We start from the raw sequence: 21,727 nt of genomic DNA, 5'->3' as shown, positions 1-21,727 counted from the left end.
ATTTCGAACTCCATGTGCAAAGACCAAAAACCTAAAAGCTCAATGCTATGATTTGAATTTATTAAAAATAGATAACACTTTTTAATGGTATTATAAAGTATGTTCAAATATTTTGTTCAGAGCTGTAAATCTGAGCCAACCGGTTTCTATTTACCATGAACGGAACCTTGAATCGGTTTGGTTTTGGAAAAAGATTAGCTGAACACAAGCCATGAAATTCTTGTTTGTAACATTTTCATATGACAATCAAGCATGGTACATAAACTAATTTATTATTGACTAATTGTCGAAACAAAAGATGTTTCATAAATGTGAAATATATACTTAATTTCTAAAAGGAATATAAGTCCGCGCCCATAAAGCGTATATATTCTTCATCAGTATTAACAGTCGAGTCAATATTCTATGGCAACTAATCACTAATCAACATAAATATGTCAAAATTAGCCTGATCGGACTTCAATATTATGTAACTGTCATAGTGATCAGTCAAATATACATAGCTTGTATGAAAACTTCACTCTGCTCCTTAAACATTTGATACAATTAACGCCTTATTTAGGCCGCCAGAAAAGTATCTCTGTAAGTCAGCTTTAGTTTCGGCCAAAAGCCTAGAACAGCATCTTTAAGTCGATAAGCGGACCGCACGAGTGAGGAAAAGGAAAGATCTGCCGTCGTTAAATTTGCCATTCGAAATACACTTACCAGCCAAGTGCCTAAAAGGGTATTTAATGTTCGGGGTGGGGTTATTTTGTGATCAATTGCATTGCTGCAAAGCGTCAGAGTTAGCTGAGAAATGCAATGCTGGTGATCTGCTTGCCGATAGAATTGCTCGTTAATTTACAAATTAAATGAAACGCGCAATTGTCATGCTATATACATTTGTATGTTGAGGGGCAACACAGCGAGAACGAGGACTCAGTGGCTAATTAGAGCTGGCAAATTGCCGACAGCAATAGCAGCAACAGCAGCAGGAGCAGCAAAATCTTAATGCAGCACAGTTTTATAGTTGGCCATTGCAGATGCCACCCCGGTTGTCAGTCGCTTTCGCTTATTGTTGGGTGCATTGACTTACACTCACTGGCGTCGGTGCATCTTGCTATCAAGCCGTTTATTCCTGTCATCGTGTCCCTGCGGCTACGCGACGTATGCGTGATGCATTGTCAACAAGTGCGCCAATGACAGCCCCGCTCCTCTGCCACAGACAACAAAGAGCCAACAGCAGCAGCAGCAGCAGCAGCAGTGAGACAATCAGGGTGCTTCTAGTTTGCAAAGCATTCCGTTCTGTGCGAGTGATGTGGCAACATAAAAAGCCACTAGCTGGTTGCATATTTGGTTGACTTAATGCTTAGATTCTTTGGCTCAGATAGATGCGAACGGTGTGCTCTATCTTGGGCAGTTGCTTTGTATTCCCTTACAAAAAGCTGCAGCAGCAGCAACAACAGTGCCATGTGTCTCTTTTTTGCACTCACCCACGCCCACTTTAGGCTCTCGTCGAGCCACTCAGCTGAAATATCAGCTCTCCCTAAGCTCCAATGTATACGTCGGTGTGTGTACAGACATAAGTAAGTTGTTTTTTTTTTTTTTTTTTTTTTATATATCCTGTACCCATTACAAATAGACGAAATGGGTTTTGTCTAGTTGAGCTAACCAGGCCAGCATGATGAACGACTCTATCTAGAAGAATTTTGTTGCCCTTTATTTAATATAAATAGAGCAAATCATTTTATGATTTTAAGAAAAAAATCTAATCAAAAGTATTTAGTATCTGTATAAATATATACAGATAGATACAGCAGATAGACTAAGCATATCATATGTATTTTTACTTGAGTATTTTATTTTTGTGATTAGTATTTAAGAAAAAATTCTTGTAAAAATTACCCAAGGAGGATGTTGTAATGTATAACCGGCTACAAGGTATCTGCCAGTCGTGCCCAGCCGACAAGAGAAATACTTTTTTTTATTGCATACTTATGCTTATGAAAGGCATTGCAATTTTTCCCTCAAAGCAACTGAGAATGTTACAGTTAGGGGAGAAAGCAAGACACACAGGGGCAGAGTGAAAGAGAAATGAAGTGAAATGAGGGGGGGGGATGGTATCTATAGATACATATATGTGTATGGATATGATGACTGTATGCACATGCTAAAGTGTCGTTTTCATTTAGTCAGCTTCTAAATAAGTTGCTTTCACTTTTCCGAGTTGGCTTTGGATTTTGCCCCTTGGCATCAATTCAATATTGGCTTGAAGCTTTAGTTTGGCTATTGTTGAAGCTTTGAAACTCTGGAAAAACTCAAGCGCAATTCTCTAGCAGATTTTTTGTGCACTTATATGTGCCTGGGTGAGTTGCGAACGCCAGTGCTGACTACTAAATACTGCTACTGCTCCGCCTGGCAGATAAACAGACCATGTCCTCGATGGCTGATTTTGTGCTGCAGTTTTTGCGCCGCACAAAGAGTGGCTTCATGGAGCTGTTCGGACAACGTCGTCTGACGGGCACGGAGCAGCAGTCCGAAGACTTTGTGCCCGAGCTGTTGGATATGCGTCAGCTGGAATTGCGTGAACAAGCACAGGAAATGGAAATGGATCTATATACCATCTCGTCCAGTGATGATGACGAGGTGGAATACTATATCTATAACCAAGACGAAAACATCAACACCACTCGCGAAATAGATCTTACTGCCAAAAAGTTCGTACGCCCGCCCGTTGGCTACCATTGCAAATAGGGGAACGAAGGGAACGGGTTCTGTGTTTAGGCGATCTTTTGCATTGTTACAAACAAAAAATGCAATTCGTTTTAAATGTTGTCCATCAATTTATTAATACAAAGCAAACGTATTTTTGTTTGATCAGCAACTTTCACTTGTTTGTTTCTGTCTTGCGATTGCGGCTGCTTGCTTGGGTCTATTTTTAGACTGGTTGAATTGGTTGAAATGGTTGAACAGGCTCTGCCATTTGGTAGCTCTTGACGGCAACTTGGCATCAGTTGAACAACTGGCTCGTTGGTCTAGGGGTATGATTTCCGCTTAGGGTGCGGGAGGTCCCGGGTTCAAATCCCGGACGAGCCCAAGTCTGGTATCTTTTTTTATATTTTATTTATTTATTATCTTTGTATCGTTTTATATAAATTGAAAATTTGTGGCGTTGCATTTAACGCTGTGGCAAATAAATTTCAAAAAAAAAAGCTAGTCAGTGGAAGTGTTTTTGATGGTGTCATACGAATTCATTAATACATAAATAAATTAAAAAAATAAATAAAAATAGCCCGCAGCTTTAAAGCTAGTCACCAAATGATTTGTTTTTACGCTGATAGAAGCAGGTATTGTCCAATGTGCAGGTAAATTTAAAGTGCAGAACGAGTGCTTGCCAGAGGGGTAATACAAAGAAGTTGGTTGAAGCAGAAAGGGGGAGAGCATTCGTGATGAGTCCATACTGAATAATGCGTTTGCATATGGAGACGGGTTAAAGTACTTGCCACAGGACACGAGCGCGAGGGTTGCGCAAATTGTTGTGGGTCTCCTGGCATTTGACCGTTTAACACTTGGCAACAAATTATGCAAAATATGAGAACAGGCGGGGGAGTCGCTGGCATGTTTCGTAATTATTTAAAAAGCAAACTACACACACATACTTGGGCATAGGTACACATATAATTGTGTGTGCTTTCTATTGTTTTTAGCATCCTTGATGCAGCAACAACAGCAACAACAACAACAGCAACAACAGCAACAACAATGGCGGCAACCCAGCAGGCAGTCAGCGCTGATGCCGCTTCCTTGACAACTTTGAAGACTGTGGGCTGGGGCTGGGGCTGGGGCTGGCACAGGGACTTGGGCTGCGACTTGGACTCGGGCATGGGTCACCTGCAACATCGTCAACAACATCATTGCCATCTGCTTTATTTTGTGCACTTGTGCGCCTTCACTTTGTGCATAATTTCTTAAGCATCAGCAGCAGCGGTCGGCGCCACAACTTGGGGCATGCGGGAGCAATGCACTGAGATTTTACCATGGCATAGTTGACTGCTGGCAAGGGGCGGGCTGTGCGCCTTGTGGCTTTGCCAGTATTTGTTGATTACGTTTGAATATTTGCAGCCGCAATCGAATGATCATTTGATACCATTCAGTTGCAGGATGTTGCATAGACAAATCGAGCAAAACGCGTGGGCCGCCCTCAGCTGTACGGTCAGGCCGTATGTTGCCTTTGTGTATCTGAATTTGAATCGACTCTGGATTTAGCTGCTTTCCTTCAACAGTCACCCTCTCTGTGCACCCATTCGCTACTCGTTTCCCGTTTCTCGTTTTTCGTTGGCTGCTTGTCTATCTGCCTGCTTCTGTGTTCCATTAAGAGTAGCTCTTGGGCATGAATGTCATCATCAGGACAAGTGTTGCAGCGCGCACACATGGGACAACAAAAACATAAACAGCAGCAGGAGCAGCAGCATTTGCTGGGGTGAAAGTAAAAATTACACTTGCAACAGCAGCTGCAGCAGGGCAACGAAATTTTTTGCAAACGTCAAAGGCGAAAACGTTGACGTTTATGATCCTGGAGCTGAAAATTGTTCTGGCGCTGCTGCTGCTCCAGCTCCTGTTTCTGCTCCTGCTGCTTCTGTTTCTGCTGTTCCCGCTGCTGGGGTTGTACCAGCGTACGAGTTCGTTAAACCTTCAAGCATCGAAGCTTTCATTTCTTGACAAAACCCTCAACATGAACAAACTACAGCATGCCAGTGGGGCGCGAATCTCAGCGCTGCAGTGGCAACAGCAACTCCAGAGCGTCAGGTCGACCCAAGTCGCGATACTCACATCGCAGATACTTTGATGCCGAGTATGCTGGTTGGGGGCATTCAGCCGGAGCACACTCCAAAAACTTAGCTGGTCGCCCTTGCCAAGCCGATGACTGGCAACGGGTCGGGTTGCCGGCAGAGTCAAGCATATTGCGTTAAATTTTAATTAAGCAAGCCACACGCACTTTTCTATGCACAGGTAAAATGGAATGGGAAGTTGCTCCTTTGTTGCTGCTCGCACCTCGGCGCGTGCTCTCGGCTGAATAATTTCCAGTTTACAGCTCAAGTCTCGGAATTATTATTTTTTTAAATATTCTTCTTACATTTATTATTATTCCTATTTTTATGCTCATTTACCATTGAATAAAGTAATTAAAAATTAATCTAACCAAAAAGTTCACTTATCATGAAATCCCACCAAAGAGAATAGCTACACAGTTTTTCATTGATTTTATATATCTCTATATATAAGACTGTTTGTCCTGACTGACTGACTGACTGACTGACTGATTGGTGATCAAAGCACAGCCCAAACCATATGAGCTTTGTAGCGGAATTTTTCACAGTACTTGCCTTATGTGATAAAGGCGCACGTAAAGACGGGCTTTCGGGAAATTGCAATCCCTCCCTTGTGGAAATGGGGGTCAAAGAATTTGGTGGGTGATGTTTGGCACTTAAATTCATTTATATATTATATATGCATTAGGTACATAAAACGTTTTTATCGAGAAAATTGTATGAGAATGCGATGACACACCTTTACATGTATATACATGTATATATGCAATTCAAAGGTTATATGAATTGAATGCAAAATGTTTTTGTTGAAAAATGTCTCTTTATAGCAACATAAAAAACTATTATTAACAGCTATTAAAGTAAGATAAATTTACATACACATATATATATTTTCAATAACACCTTATTGTTTAATAATGAAAGATTTCATTGACTTCGACTTCCAAAATGCATAAAAAACTGCGACGGTTTTTTCACAAAACATCAATGATATTTCTCTTCAAAGTTCGTATGCGTATTCCTTGGAGATATTTATAGTTAAGACTGCTATAAATTTCGAAAAAATAAATCAATATGGGTGTAATTGTTGGAGTTCTTCCTTGACGACAGATTTCACTGAAATGCTTGTATTAATGGATTCAACTGTGCTCGTTTCTACAAATTTCAACTCGTTTTTTTTTTTCTTTTGGTATTCTTTTTTTTTTTTAGAGCAATTATCAAATTTAGTGTTCGTTTACGACCGTATCGACTGTAATCTTGAGTTTCAACTACCTATATCGCAATAACTATAATTTTTTTTCATTCTTGTAATATACGTTCGTTTGTGTGATAATTCCAATTTGTGAAGACATTTTAGTTAAACTCGGATGGTTCTAAGGATGGGTTAAGTCTTCAGTTGTATCAATCAGTTGCATTTTTAACGATGATTCGGCTATTTGCTGTTGTTGCTCTTTGTCTTACACCAATCCGAAAACAGCATTGGTTGATAGTTTCCATATGGATCTAGTGCCATGATAGTACCATTAATGGTCTCATAATCGACGGTCCCATTTTCCGGTATGGCTCGTCTTTGGCCCGCATCCTGGCACTGTTGGCTCACAGGATCTGGCAGCCGAGCCGGCCTTGCTTTCGGCAAGGCGACAGGCTTTGCGCTGGCCATACTTGACGGCTGGCCGTAGTGAAACCGCATGGTGCCATATGGCAGTGGTGTTGGAGCTGGCAACAATTGGAGCCCAGCACGATCCAGCTGCTCGTGCTCCTCATACAAATCCTCCACGATGGGCAGCAGAGCATCGGCCAGCGGCACATTTTCCTGCATGATGGCCGCCTGCAGGCGCAGCTGCTGATGTGTGGTTAGCATATACGTTGGCGATATTTCCGCATCCATGACCAATCTGCCCGGCTCCTGGGACTGGCCCTCATCGACTTCTAGCTGCATCAGGCTGTAGCTCTGAAAGGCCACATTCAATGAGCTGCGCTTCAAGGGTGCAGCCCGAGCACAGCTCAACGGCATCACCTCAATGCTGTCTATGTTGGTTGGGTTAACGTTGTTGTTGTTGTCCTTGGGTATGACCTGAATGGTCGTGCTGGGCCCCATGCCTGGAGCGGGTGGATGACGCTCGGGGCACCTAAAGAAATCCATGGCGTTTATCAGGGACGGCATGTCTGGAGTACTATTTCTGATGTTGGGCAACACCCCTGCCGGCAGCTCCATGGTCACGTGTGTGACTCCCGGTATGGCACGCACATCGAGCTGCTCCCTTGGCTGCGGCACGGTTAGACCAGTGTACAACATCTCGATGGTGGTGCCGTGCTTATGGACACGATTGCTGAGCGCATACCACTGATTTGCAGCGCCCGGCAGTGGCCCCTTCTTAGAGGATGAGCACATAGGATAAAAGGGACATCTATTGTGACCATCAGTGGATATTTACCTGGCGCTGCTGCTGTTGCTGACTTCGATTGTTATGAGTCTGTTCCTGTCGATGTGGCTGCAGCGGCTGCAGTTGCTGTTTCTTTGGCTTTTGAGCGAAGGGCAGCTTCAGTCTTGAAAGGTTTGCTCGATGCTTGTGGCAGCGCCATGACGCATGTGGCACGTTGTCGCCCAAATCGGGCGACGCAGGTTGTGCAACACTGTCGACGCAAGTTACGTTCCGTTGATTATAGTACTGCCCATTGATTTGTTGCCTTTGAGCAAGAGCTTGACTGTTTTCTCTATTAAGACTATCAACACTGTTGCTAACTTTTTCTTTGACATAACCATTGGAAATAATGGTCTTGGCGGTGTTGCTTGTGTATCCGCCATTTAGCATACTTTTGCTTTGTTTACGCATTGCAGGTTCACAAAAAGTTTATAAATATAAATATATATATTCTACCTTATTGTTTGATGTTTGTTTAAAATGTCAACAAGAAATGAATTCAACTGTGCCCCAAAAATAAATCAGCTTGAATATGTGTGTATTTTGAATAGCAATGTTTGCTTTTATATGTCTACAAACATTTTTCCCACTTGTTTGCAGATCCGGCGAAAATTAAAGCTTCAGGCGAACAACCTTTGAGCCTCATTTTTTGGCAAGAAGGGCTTAATATTGAGAAAAATATGTGAAACACGTCTCAAATTTATTTTTCTAATATTTTTGAAACAACATTTAAATAAGTTCAAATAGAACCGATCTCCGCCAATCTTCCAAACTCACCGAAACACGTATTCATTAAGTTCTGATTTTTCATAAAGATCCCTGAATAGAATTATCATCCAAAACGTAATCTACCAAATCTTTAAGTACCATGTCCAGCAAAGAGGAATGACTTTCGCTTGAGCTTGAGGTCCACCGGATGGTAAGTAAAAAAGTATTAATAAAATAATTTTCCTCGATTCTTCCGCACTAGCGGGTGAAATTGTTCAAAAATACGTCTTAACGCGCGCGTCCATCACAGGCAAAACAACTACAGTGAATATTCCCGATTCTTAGCTGCAATCAATCAGTCAATCAGTCGATCAATCAGTACAAGTACTTAAACATATAGAGAAACATTGCTAGAATGGTGTGTAAAAGCTGTGTAAATTGTATATGCCAGTCAAGCCTTGGCATTTTGTTGGTCACGCCTGGATAGGTATCCGGATAGAATTAGCTGAATGCAAGTTCTCTGAATCTCTGGCAGCAATTCAACATTTCCCCACTGCTAAGGTGGTCACCTCCTGGTGCTGTGTTTGCGGTGCAATGCCGCTAGCGCAAAAGCACAACGCTGATGATGATGATGATCCATATATTTATATGATATCGGGCAAGGACAAGAACAAGACAGCTCAAAGGGAGTTGCACAGGGAGAGCACGGCTGGAACCAGCTTGGCAAGGCAGGCGTTGTGCTAATTGATTCTGCCGCTTAAAGCTTACAAAGCGTAATTTTTATTGAAATGCGTCCAAGGCTGGCAGCAGCATCGGTGTCGGCCGGCAATTTGGTCATCGCTGCCGGCATCGCTGCTGACCTCGATGTGTCCGTGTCTGCTCCGTGCGATGGTAATCGTCGTTATGCCACTGCCACAGCCACTGCCACAGCCACAGCCACAGCCACTGGCATTGTCAGTTGTGTACCGTCCGGCTCGCTGTTCTGTTTTGATGTTCGGTGCATGTCGCAGCATTTGTAAATGATATGCGCCGCCTCGCCAAGTGACAGCGCTAATGGGCAGTGAGACTTTACTGCATCTGTCTCAGCGCCTGACGAGCTGCCGGGCCGCATTGCGCGCTCAATCAGCTGCGCTCAATAAACTATGAAGCTACTTGGCATTGTTTGAATGCCAGTTGCAGTTGGAGTCGTGGTTGCAGCTACTGCTGCACTCGATCCTCATCCTCAAGCTCCATCGTGCATTAAGCGTTGCCACTAAGTGCCCAAAGTGTGTCGTCGTCGTCATCCTCGCACGTCCCACAAGTTGTTTGTCGGTTGATTGCTGTTATGTGCTGGTATGCAGCGCTTAACACGCCAAGTCAATTAAATGTTGCTTCCGCAACTTGGCCAAGGAAAGTGTAGCAACCGAGCCGATCCGAGCCGAGCGCTCGCAATTCGAACGCCAATACGTTCCCTGTTTCGGGCTACTCCAGCCACAATAAACGTTGTTTGCAGCCTATGTTTGATGTATCACACCCTCGAAGCAGGATCTGATCGGAGGCTAAGGGGACATGTGGTCGTCGACGCACTCGGCTAAGTGTCGATGAAGTGTTTATGGCATAAGCAACAACAACAACAACATCAGCCACAACAACAGGCAGAGTTTCAAGAGTCTGTCTTGGACTTGCTAGGTGCTATCATATGCTCAAAATTTTATGGCAAGCCATTGTTGCAGTTGCTGTTATACCCTTCGAGAGGCTATTCTAATTTTGTGATCAGTCTTGTAATGCATCGATGAAGACGTCCGACCGACCGCATAAAGTATATACATACATAAATATTTCCAAACCTCTAAAAGATATCGTTTTTCTATTGCAGGCAGTATATATATGGGAATAGGCCTAATCGGATAACAATGTCTTATAGCTGTCGGCCGTTTTTGTTTTTCAATACGTCTTGGGAAAACCATATCTTATAGGAATCGATGGAAGAGTATTTCTATGGAAAGCTCTTGCTCTGGCTAATATTTTATGTAGCTCCTACCGAAACAATCGAACGGAAATTAAGACTCAAAATAAAGGCACTTCCAAGCCATATGTCTAGAAGAGTATTTTATCATCGGCTTGGCAAAGATAGTGGATTTTTTCCTGTTGGTGTTGGCATCGACATCCTAGTGTGGCATGCGTGCAATGGACCCCTGGCTGCAATGTGTATCTGCAAAAACATGTTTATGGCTTTTTACACTTAACACCAGGCCAACGATGTGCCGCACGCTCCCCCGCCACCAGCTTCGTGTGGGTTATCGTGGTCAAGTCAGTGGCACAGACGACAACGCAGATGACGACGCTTTATGTTGCATGGTGAAAGTGAGTCGCAAACGCGAGGTTTTTTTGGCTGGCTTCCAAAATGTGGCCAACTTACTTACTGCACGTTTAAACTGCTCTCCAAAATGGCTAAGACCATAGCTGAATATGGAGTAAGTGGCAATGGAGTTGTCGATGTCGTGAGACGCAGCATGGCAGCCATCAAGCCGTTCAATCGTCTATCCTGTGGTATGCGTAATTTGGTAAATACATATTGACGGTATTTTTTTGCCTTTCAAATTCCGACTTCTCGACATTTTTTGCCACATTATCTGGGCCTGGGTGTTTTGGTGCCGAATCGTAGAATATACTTTTGATTTCCTCTAAAAAGTTATGTGATGCAAGTGAACATTATGACGAGGTTTTGCCAATTCTACTCGCAAGCGTGGAAAATTGGTGCAAATTCAAACTTGGCTGCTCTTTAATTGATTTTCCTTGTCTTATACTAATATTACTTAAATTCTGAAAGTTAACTCTTCTCTAGCTATGCGTATAAATCATAAATTGTGCAGAAGCATAGCTATTAGTAGTTTGTCACTGTTTTTTTTTTTTTTTTTTTTTTGTATTTCTTTTTTCCGCTACACAAACTCGACTGCCGCCAGCAGCAGCAGCAGTAGTCATGCTGCAATTGAAAATGTCAGAAAATGCTGCAACAAATCGGAGCCAAGTTTTGTAGCGTCATCTTGAAGCGTTTGCGGCAGTTGTTAGATGCAGTGTCAAAGTCATCGCCAGGAGCGATCATTAAACATAAAGTCTGCCAGTTGAGGTTGGCTCACTCTTCAGCTGTCTGCGCGTACGCAGCTACTGGGCAAAGTGTTTATTAAAATTCTTAAAGGCGGCAGTGAAATTATGGTAATTGTATGGAAATTGCGCATGCGCCGCGTTGCACGCGAATGACAATGACAAATTGTTTGGCTTATGGCAGTGCGGCCAGTCAACTGGTTAAATGGCTAACTGTTTGACTGCTGGCCAAGTTGGCCCATTGCCAAACACCTAATGCCAATTATGTAGCTGTGCGGACAACAACGGCCAGGTGAATACTTATGAAATGCAAAGGCGCCCAAAATCATCAACATTGCTTTCCCACAAGCGCATTGTGGTTGCAACATCGCCGTTGTTGCAACGTTATTGTTGCCCAAGCCGGTCACATAAATTAGCAAACGCTAAGCGAGTCAATTTCACTGCACATTATGGCCCAAATTATCAATGCCCATAAAGTATTTCCTCTTGAGCCGCAAGCAAAAAGAAAGAAAAACCAAAACAACAAAAAACAAATATCAAAGAAATAAAAGTGCCCAACTCGGTTTTACCCTGTCTGGCTACCTGTCTGAATACCTTTATGGAGACAGACGTACTCGATATCATACTCAATTATTGATAATACGTATATATGCATGTATATATTTTTACAAATAATACAAATATGAAGATAAGCTAAGGAAGTTCCACGATTTCCTTCAACAACTTAAGCTTACGACTGTTTTTATATTTTTGTTAAAAATAAATTGAATTGTTTTTCAGAAAAAAAAAAACCCTTAAAAGCTTGTAACACTTGTAAGTTGACTTTAAAACAAAATATTTCCCAATAAATATTATTTTTACATCGTCCTAGTTTCGGGGTTTTCCACTATTTATTATCTTTGCATTATTTTCCTTCCTTTTGATATAATTCCCAATCTGGTTACTCCCACTGCCGAGCACAACTTTATTTTGTCACATAGGTCTACCCATTTTTAGTTTTTATAGGGTATAATAAGATGCAGAACCGCTTGAGAGGCGCACAAAATGCGTTCATCACGTTTCTGGCCGTTTAGTACGAAATAAATTTAAAGCCAGTTCCAGGCAGACGGTGCCCAAAGACCGCGATGGGCACAAATGCTAAAATAATAAAGTACGAGCTGCGCCGGTGTAGCAACAGACGCCCACAAAATGCTAACAAGTAACGAGGGTAACTGCAACTCACACACACACACATACATGTTACTAAACGCATCCCAGGGCCCAGGTATTCGGAACTGGACTTGGACTTCGAGTGAAGTGAAGACTTAGCTGCATGTTGCCAATGTTGCAGATGCATTGCGGCTCTGGCTAAATAAAATCCGTTATAAATAAATGCACGTATTGCCATTACATTTCATTGTCTGGCAGCCAGCCACCCGGTCACAGCTGGGCCCCCTCGCCCTCTGCACCAATGGCATCGCTTACACAAACGCCAGCGGTCACAACAACAACAACAACAACAACAAGAGCGAACGCTGGGTTCGGGGCTAGAACTGAGACTCGGTACTGGTTGGATTTGGAGTTTGGGCATCCAGCTGCCTAAATGGCGTTAAATAAGGCGTTGATGATCATTATCTGGAGAACGACTCGGCGAATGAGACGCGGATCGCGTCCAACATGTCCACAGCCGAGTCGACATCGAAGCTGGACTTCCACGACGAACGCGTCTGTAATCCAATAGCCACATCACGTCGGCGTCGTCGTCGTCATCGTCATCGTCGTTGCGAGGAGGTGTTAAATTTGCCAGGCGCTAATGAAGTCGGCCCCGGCGTTCACAATTCAAATCGCAACAAACGAAAGCTGCCATACAAAACAAAACAAAAACACAAGCACAAAGAAAAAAAATTAAGTAACTTTCTGCCAGATATCATCCTCACGAATTAATATTTGCAATGCAGGGAACCCGCTTACCCCACCAGCCATACAGACGACCTCGTCGGCACAATCCTCGCCAGCATCTCTCGCTCTGAGTCTAATGAATGCCTCCAACGCCTCCTCGTATTGCTGCGGCTGCTTCATTCGCTCCGATATTGGGCAACGCCTACCCAAAAGTCATTTATAATTTTACGCGAATTGCCCCAGCCCCCATACTCAGTCAATGTTGTAGTCGTAGTCGCATCCTCCAATTGCCATGTGCTGGTGGTGCTTGGCTTCGATCTTTCCCAGTTTGCCAGTTGCCAGTTGCCAGTTGCCAGTTGTCAGTTGCCTCTGCCAAGTTCACGATCGTGCTGCACGTTTTGCGGCATTATTTACGGGCACACAGCCTCAACCGTTGCCTTCTGCCACTCTCTTGGTCCCTTCCCTTCCACAGTTGCCTGCTTCCGTCTCTAAGAGGCAGCTAGCTCTTGTGCCCACTAACAAGTTACCGATTGGTTGCTGCCTGCTGCCTGCTGCATGCCCCTCTTCCTCTCCATCTTCCTCTCCGCAGCATCAGCCCCCACCACAACGCATTCTTGTTGCTCTTGCACATTCACTCCTTTGCCAATAATCATAATAATTTACGACCACCCAACAGTGGTTGGGGGCAGAGCGCTCGGATGTGGAAGCTGACAGCATTTTGTAAGCATTTTGTATTGTTTTATAACACTGCTGTTGTTGCCACAAGTGTTTTGTTTCGTTCCGTTCCGTTTCGTTTCACTCCGTTCCGTTGACCCGTGCGTGAGTCAATCCCGCTTACGCGCTCTTCCAGGGCAGCGCTAGAGCCCCTTGAGGCTAGCCAAAAACTAAAATCAAACCCTGCAAATTCAGTTCAGAGCGTAGTTTTGCCTGGGCGAGAGGGGGCGAGGGGCACCGTCTAGACGTGTAGCCGGCCACAAACTTTCGCCAATTTTTGATTAATTCACAGGAGTCTTGCCTTAATATTGCACAATTCTTGAAATACCTTAAAGTAAATTTATCATTTAATTTTTACTTTGGACCTCATAGACAGCTCAGTTTTCAATATAAGAAACTTGCTAATAAGTACGATGATTGAATTAAGCATATACAATCAATACAATGAAATATAAGAAGCAAAGCCTTTATAATTATTTCACAGCCGAGACAACCCAGTTGCATGCTCCTATTCGCGTAGGGTATCTACTACTCAAGTATTCTCTAGAGTGGAGCATTCGTAGTTGTGCTAAGTGGATATTGTTTGCTTTGGTGTGGAATAAATCGCTTCATTGGCTCTGCAGTCGGCTACGTTGTTAACGTTCAATGGGTCTATTAATATTATTTAAAACATGACCGCTTTGTTGTCCATATCACTAACATGAGTTTTCTCTTTGCTGCACTCTTGTTTAATTGCGCATAATAAATGAAATTATGAAACCCTTCGGGACGATGCAATTACCATTGTTTATTGTTTGGTTTCGTTATACGATGCAGAATTAAGTCCGTGAATATATACTGCAATTTAAAAGTGCTGTAATGAAGAGATTTGACGACGACATACCTAGTAAACATGCCAGGAGCTTATTAGAAGATATACAATGGGGTGTAAAAAACACTTGTTTTACTTTTCCTTCTACACTGAAACGTAGACGTAAACGTAAACGCCCTACTATTCGATTCTCATACAACATAAACATTAAGCTATATCTTTTAAAATTGATATTATTTTAAAATAACATAATTTGTGTTAACTTTAGTAGGAAAATTGCTAGCAAATTTAAATAATTTTTATTGGCAAACAAATTGAGGTTTAGTCAAGCTGTTTACTAGTTAAGTTACCCTAACCGTTTTACATAGTGTATATACCCTTTCTTTTGGCTCGGATACAAGCAAACCAAAACCGCAAAGTTAATTTCAATTTGTAATTGTCTGCGGTGTGCAATCCCCTCGGAGATATTGACTTTTGGTGCAACTGGGCGAAGGCATAACATGGCAGCAAGGTGCTTCGGATTTTGCCACAAATTGCGGTTAATTTCGAAGCTGTAATTAATACCAATTATGGGACAGGGAATAGGAAACATAATTGAATATTCTTTTTACGCGTCATTTAGGCTCGCGGTCACTTGGGAGCTGAGGGAGTCTGAGCAGAAATCACAAGGCAGAAGTTGATCTTTTAGAAATATGATTGTGTAGTTGCAAGCTTTTTTGCAACCAATTAATTCTAACTGCTTGTGCAGCGAAATTCAAACACTTAGATTAGTTTTCAAATGGATTTATTTGCCGCGCAGGGCACTTATTAGAATTTATAAGTTTTAAATTGTTGCTTGGCAGCCAACTCGAATTAGTTGTGCCTAGGTTGCGATCAAAACGAAAGACTGACTGGTTATGACAATATGTAAAGCGAATCGAAACGAAACTCCAATAAGACGCTCGCCGGTTAGAGCGAAGGGCAGCAATGCAAGCAAAGCAATTCAGAAGGAGAGTGGACAGCAGCTTACAAAGAGCGCGCAAAAAAACTATTTGCTCTTAGGCTGTAATTATGATTGTTATTTTCTGCTGTTGGATGATGTCCGCAGCCGTCGGTGTTATCTCTGCTGTTACTTGACCAAACATTCTCCCCCCGTTGGAAGGCAAGGGCTTTCAACATCATCCTGTTTGGGCAGCAAACACAGCTTTCGTACAGCTCTACGTATGACTCCAGTCGCAGTTTGAAGCACAGCAACTCTGGATACCCCATCAGATCCAGAGATCAGCTCTTGCACTCTGGCGAGTGGCCACTTCAGCGGCGGTAGATTCTCATCCTTTACAAGGACAACATCGTTAATGGAGAGTCCAGGCTGAGGAGTGCGCCATTTGGAGCGCTGTTGAAGAAGCGTCAAATACTCTTCGCGCCAACGGGCCCAGAATACTTGTTGGAGATATGTGACGCGCTGAAAATAATTAAGCCGATTGAAGTTAAGCTGCCTTAGATCGGGCTCAATGTATGATGAAGATGGCGCTGTACCCAGGAAGTGTGCGGGTGTCAAGACGTCAAGATCACCTGGATGCTCTGAAAGTGGAAGTAATGGTCGAGAATTAATAATTGCCGTGATGTGGCAGACGAGCGTACGCAGCGAATCGAAATCCAAAATGGAAGAGCAAACAGATCGATAAAAGTGGTGCTTAGCAGTCTTCACAGCGGCTTCCCATAGTCCACCAAAGTGCGGAGAGCGAGGAGGGATGAACAACCATTCAATTGATTCGGTTAGGCAAAACTCGTTAACGGCCTTGACATGCTCGTCTCTCAGGAACAGGCGGTTCAGATCTGCTAGTTCGTTCTTGGCACCTACGAAGTTTGTCGCATTGTCAGACCAGATCCTTGAAGGTCGAGAGCGAGTCAGGATGAAACGTTTTAGGGCGTTTAGAAACGATGTTGTGGACAAGTCCTTTACAAGCTCTAAGTGCACCGCCTTTGTAGCGAAGCATATGAACAGACTGATATAGCATTTCACTGGTGGCCTGTTGCGCACTTCGTTCTTGTAGTAAAATGGTCCACAGTAATCAACGCCAGTGACCATAAAGGGATACGATGTATTAAGACGATCAGCTGGTAGGTCTGCCATTATATGCTCGGCCAATCGTGGCTTGGCACGAAAACAGATTATGCATTTGGCAACAATACTGGAGACTGTTTTTCGACCGCCAATGGGCCAGTACTGGAGCCGAATCGAAGACAATAAAGCGCGAGGTCCAGCGTGTAAGTTTCGTTTATGAAAGTAAACTATGATTGCTCGCGTCACAGGATGCTGACGGGGCAATATAATCGGATGTCGCGCTGAGAAGTCCAACGACGAGTTTTTCAGCCGTCCACCGATGCGAAGTAGGCCGAAGTCGTCAAGGAATGGTGCAAGAGAGGCCATTGAGCTAGACGGTTTGACATGCCTTCCTTCCTTCAATGCCTTGTAGTCATCGCTGAGAGTAGCCATTTGCACTGACCGCAGCAACCAATGTGTGCCATGATGCAAGTGGTCAACGGTTAGTTCAGCTCCTCGGATTCGATTTACAAATTTGTAAACATAAGCAAAGACCCGCTGCAGCTTGGAAAACGAATTGATGAACTTGCAACCAATCGAGAGATCCGGTTGCGCTGCAGTTCCGAGGAGTACCTTGTGTCGAAGTTCTGGTAAGGATTCGACAGGTACACAGGAGGCAGGCCACTCTTCCTTTCCCTTACTGAGAAAACTCGGACCATGGGCCCATAATGGAGACCGGAAGAGCTCACTAGGCAGCGCTCCTCGTGAAATTATATCCGCCGGGTTTAATTCGGTGGGAATATGATGCCATTCCATTCCAGTGGTGAGCTCTTGGATGGCTGCGACTCGGTTGGCAACGAAAACATTGAATTTCGAAGCATCATTGCGAATCCAAGCCAAAGTCACGGCAGAGTCTGACCAACAGTAATACCGACAGTCGAACACTTTCATTTGGCATATTTCGCTGAGAAGTTGAGCCAGTAATGCAGCTCCGCAGAGTTCCAGCTTTGGTACCGTGATGGTTTTCACAGGCGCGACACGCGATTTGGAGCATAAGAGACGCACGCTGGTGTTGCCATTGCACTTTGAGACTGTATAGACGCATGCTCCATAAGCGCTTAGGCTGGCATCACAAAATCCGTGAATCTCCACTGTACTGTCTGATGAGAGTGCTCGACGGGGATACTGGAATTGCTGAGTATACTCAAAATCAGCGCAGAAGTTGACCCAGGCTGTGCTTAAGTGTACGGGCAGGCTCTCATCCCAGTCCAGCCTTTCTCTCCAGAGATCCTGCATAAAAATTTTCGATTTTGTTATTACGGGACCAACAAGACCAAGGGGGTCGTAAAAGCGAGCAATTGCGGAGAGTATTGACCGTTTTGTCAGTCTGGAGGGCAACCTCAGTGGAGAGAAGGAGAAAAGGAAACAGTCTGAAGCGGGATCCCAAACGAGGCCTAACGTTTTCGTGATGTCACTGCCATCGTCAAACTTAAGCAGCGTTTCTCTATCCTCTTCCGGTATGTTTTGGAGTACAGATGTGTCGCTAGAACACCATTTGCGCAGCCTAAAGTTCCCCTTGGCGAGTAGTCCAGATGTTTGTTTCAATATCTCAATTGCTTCTTGAACACAGCTACCACCAGAAATGAGGTCATCCACGTAGAAATCTCTTTTAACAATGTCAGAGCCAATAGGGAAAGTTTTCTGCTCATCCATGGCCAGTTGGTGCATAGCTCGCACTGAGAGAAACGATGCTGGTTTTGTGCCGTAGGTGACGGTGTCTAATTTGTAAATCTGTATCTTCTGATGCTGAGACTCACGCCACAAGATACATTGAAAATAACTGTCTGCGGGTTCGACTCGTACGCATCGATACATTTTGCATATATCGCCTGTCAGGGCGACTGCAAATGTACGAAACCGCATCAGTATCGAAAACAGCTTCGGTTGGATGGTAGGACCTGCCATCAGTGCATCATTCAGCGAGTGTCCAGAGGTAGTAACTGCTGAGCCATCAAACACGACCCTTAGCTTGGTTGTAGTGCTATCCTCCTTCAGCACGCAGTGATGTGGCAGGTAGTACTTGCATTGGCCCAGTGCAGCTGAGGTAACAAGTGACATGTGACCCAAGTCAAGATACTCCTTGATAAATGCTGCATACTGGGGTTTCAATAGTGGATTACGGTCTAGTTTTCTTTCTAAGTTCAGGAATCGACGAACCGCCTGTTGATAGGAGTCACCCAGCGGATACATGCCTAGACGTAGCGGTAAACGAACTGAATAGTCGCCAGTCGACAGACGTTTAAAATTGGCCTGAAAGTGTGCCTCACAGTCGCGTTCCTCCTTGTTTGGTAAGGACTCAGGGTCGGTGCAGCATTCCAATTCCCAAAAACGACGGATTAATTCATCAATCTGTGTATTAGGCTGCAGATGCGAGTCAACCAGCAGATCTGGATTCTCCATTGATCTCATGGCCATGAATGATGATTTTCCAGCATGTGAGGCACCTCCCGTAGCCACCCAACCAAGGCGAGTCTTTTGCAATATCGGCAGTCCAGCAGCTAGTTTAATCTGGCCGACGCATAGCAGATCGAAGAACAGACTGGCTCCAATCAACATGTCGATTTGCTGAGATTTAAAGAATTCAGGATCAGCTAGTTGTATATTTGATGGAATGTTCCATGATGCAGGGTCAAGAGTGAAGCCAGGCTGATTATCGGTGATGGATGGTGCAATCAAGGCCGGGATGCATGTGGAGTACTCCGACACTCGAGATTTGACATTGATGTTGACCGAAAACCCATCGGACGCAAATGCTGCATCACCAATGCCAGAGACGATTACTGTTGACTTGAATTTGCGCAGCTGGAGCTGATGAGCAAGACGAGAGGTGATGATGTGCAACTGCGACCCAGAGTCGAGCAACGCACGGCAAGGCACCAAGGAGCCAGCGCGATTTTTCACGTTGATGACGGCAGTGGCAAGCAGGACCACATCGTGCTTGAGATGCTGGGCGGTAGTGAGAGGCGAAGATAAAAGTGCCGCCAAGGTGTTTTGGGATGACGAATAAGTTTCGGTATCTTGAGCATTGTTTGGGCTAGAAGCAGCGATGTGACTGCTTGTGTTGCCAAGATGCAACAAGCTATGATGTTTGCTTCCACAAACTCTGCAAGCGCTGGAGCCGCAGACTCTCAGCTGATGTCCCCTTTGCAGGCAGTTTAGGCACAGCGCAAGCCGCTTGGCTTCGTGAAGGCGCAGCAAGGGCGATAAATTTGCGAATTGCAAACATTTATAAATAGAGTGGCCTGCGACTTCACAAAACACACAAGCACTCGTTCCATTCCTAGTCACTACAAACGTTCTTCTACTACTGTTGTTCTGGCCCACCTGGGAGCTAGGCGTGTACATTGCCGTAGCGTGATCCGCATTTTCCAGCCTTTGGCAACGCCTCTCTATGAAGGTTGTAAACCGCTCGCATGATGGTATGACGTCCAACGGCGCATCATCCTCCCAGCTAGCCTGCGTAACGCTATCTAGTTTTTGCAGCAACGTATGTACTATGACGCAACCGGCGATCTGTTCCACACTGCCCATCGATTTTAAAGCACGTAGATGAGAGTTGAGCTTATCTGAAAATTCGCGCAGCTGTGCAGTCGCGCCCTTGTCCACCTTTCTCAAACCCAAAATTTCAGAGATGTGTGCCTGAAAAATAAGACGCTTGTTATTAAAACGCTTATCAAGCAGTTCTAAAGCGGCAGCATAATTTGCGTTTGAAATTTCCAATGAGCGAATTGTATCCAGCGCTGTTCCTTTAAGGCATGACCGTAGATGCTGGAGTTTTTCAATGTTGGTCAAATACGGATCCTTGTCAATGACCGTGGTGAACAGGTTCGAGAAATCGGCCCATTCTGTGTAGCCTCCACTAAACTCCGGCAATTTAAGTTGAGGCAATCGAGAGTGGTTTGGAACAACAAAGGTAGAACGCGAGTCATCGGCTGCGGCTGAATTGAAGGTGGAACAATGCGGAATCTGCTGAACCTTGCTTCGATTTCCGCGCTCGCGTTGAAGGGACAGCCGTAGCTGCCTAATAGTTGACTCAAAACTTGTCTGAAGATCCTCATCAACGCTGGCATGATCCACCTCCAACAAACCATCACAGACTATCTCAAATTTCGCCTGCAAGTCAGATGCCATGCTTATGTAATCTTGCAGCTCGTAGTCATCAACATCGCGAAGTCGAGCGGGATCAAGTTCCGAGGACAATCTATTGAGTCGATCAGTTAAATTCTTGATCTTTATTTTAAAAACAGCAGCCTGGGTTCCAACCGCCACTTGACTAGCTGATGTCGCCTCATCATTTCCATTTGCACTTGCACCTTCATCAAACATTATGAATGTAGCGCACAACAAGGTTCACACAGCCGAACTACAATACAAGTCTGATCGCGCAAGTGTTCGTTCGAGCGAGATAGCGTATAGCGGGTTATAGCGCGCAACGATTAGCGGGGATTTGCTACGGCGTTTATGTATAACAACCAACTGTATGCAGATGCGCAAGCAAACGGCTCACCACACAGCTTTGCCCGAACTGATAACTGTCCGTTGACACGACAAGAACGAAGTACAAGAAAAAATAGAAAAAATGAAAGAAAGAAAATTCACGTCGGGGTCACCAAAATGTGTAGTTGCAAGCTTTTTTGCAACCAATTAATTCTAACTGCTTGTGCAGCGAAATTCAAACACTTAGATTAGTTTTCAAATGGATTTATTTGCCGCGCAGGGCACTTATTAGAATTTATAAGTTTTAAATTGTTGCTTGGCAGCCAACTCGAATTAGTTGTGCCTAGGTTGCGATCAAAACGAAAGACTGACTGGTTATGACAATATGTAAAGCGAATCGAAACGAAACTCCAATAAGACGCTCGCCGGTTAGAGCGAAGGGCAGCAATGCAAGCAAAGCAATTCAGAAGGAGAGTGGACAGCAGCTTACAAAGAGCGCGCAAAAAAACTATTTGCTCTTAGGCTGTAATTATGATTGTTATTTTCTGCTGTTGGATGATGTCCGCAGCCGTCGGTGTTATCTCTGCTGTTACTTGACCAAACAATGATATTGCGCTATCTTTTGTTTATTGTTTGTAAATTTATCTTAAATATGGCTAGGGTAAGCATTTGGGAGTTCTGTTGAATATTGAATACTCTTGAATTGCATTTTTGTGAAAGTTTTTCCAATATCTTTTGCATCAGTTACCCCCTCGTTTCTCTACAATTGGTGTGCATTTTTCAA

General features: G+C 44.0%; 4 protein-coding genes and 1 non-coding gene across 8 annotated transcripts in view; 2 read left to right on the top strand and 3 right to left on the bottom strand.

The window, feature by feature from the left end:
- LOC138911475 (dendritic arbor reduction protein 1-like) overlaps positions 1–21,727 on the bottom strand; it is a 43,489-nt gene that overhangs the window by 7,212 nt on the left and 14,550 nt on the right. The gene's annotated exons all lie outside the window — the stretch shown is intronic.
- Positions 2,191–2,863, top strand: LOC6631372 (uncharacterized). Of its 2 annotated transcripts, none has more exons than XM_015170968.3 (2): positions 2,191–2,345; positions 2,402–2,863. In XM_015170968.3, exons 1-2 carry the CDS (start codon positions 2,336–2,338, stop codon positions 2,731–2,733), a joined length of 342 nt encoding a protein of 113 aa, XP_015026454.1. In that variant the 5' UTR covers positions 2,191–2,335; the 3' UTR covers positions 2,734–2,863. The 2 variants fall into 2 exon arrangements, with proteins under 2 accessions (XP_015026454.1, XP_002055299.1); XM_002055263.4 differs by having other exon boundaries at positions 2,195–2,345; positions 2,410–2,863.
- On the top strand, positions 3,004–3,075 carry TRNAP-AGG (transfer RNA proline (anticodon AGG)). The gene has a single exon. It is a non-coding gene; the product is annotated as a tRNA-Pro (tRNA).
- LOC116651798 (uncharacterized) lies at positions 5,630–7,731 on the bottom strand. 2 transcript variants are annotated; one of them, XM_032438828.2, is made up of 2 exons: positions 7,244–7,731; positions 5,630–7,182 (listed from the first exon to the last, which is right to left on the bottom strand). In XM_032438828.2, the coding sequence occupies exons 1-2, from the start codon at positions 7,640–7,642 to the stop codon at positions 6,241–6,243; spliced, it is 1,341 nt and encodes a 446-aa protein (XP_032294719.1). In that variant the 5' UTR covers positions 7,643–7,731; the 3' UTR covers positions 5,630–6,240. The 2 variants fall into 2 exon arrangements, with proteins under 2 accessions (XP_032294719.1, XP_032294721.1); XM_032438830.2 differs by having other exon boundaries at positions 5,630–7,179.
- LOC116651796 (uncharacterized) lies at positions 15,195–21,541 on the bottom strand. Its single transcript, XM_032438827.2, has 2 exons — positions 16,044–21,541; positions 15,195–15,983 (listed from the first exon to the last, which is right to left on the bottom strand). Exons 1-2 carry the CDS (start codon positions 20,830–20,832, stop codon positions 15,532–15,534), a joined length of 5,241 nt encoding a protein of 1,746 aa, XP_032294718.2. The 5' UTR covers positions 20,833–21,541; the 3' UTR covers positions 15,195–15,531.

This window comes from Drosophila virilis, unplaced genomic scaffold (assembly GCF_030788295.1).
Source record: "Drosophila virilis strain 15010-1051.87 unplaced genomic scaffold, Dvir_AGI_RSII-ME tig00000322, whole genome shotgun sequence".
NCBI lineage: Eukaryota > Metazoa > Arthropoda > Insecta > Diptera > Drosophilidae > Drosophila > Drosophila virilis.
The sequence above is the reverse complement of the archived record's forward strand: the minus strand, read 5'-3'. Positions and strand labels throughout refer to the sequence as shown.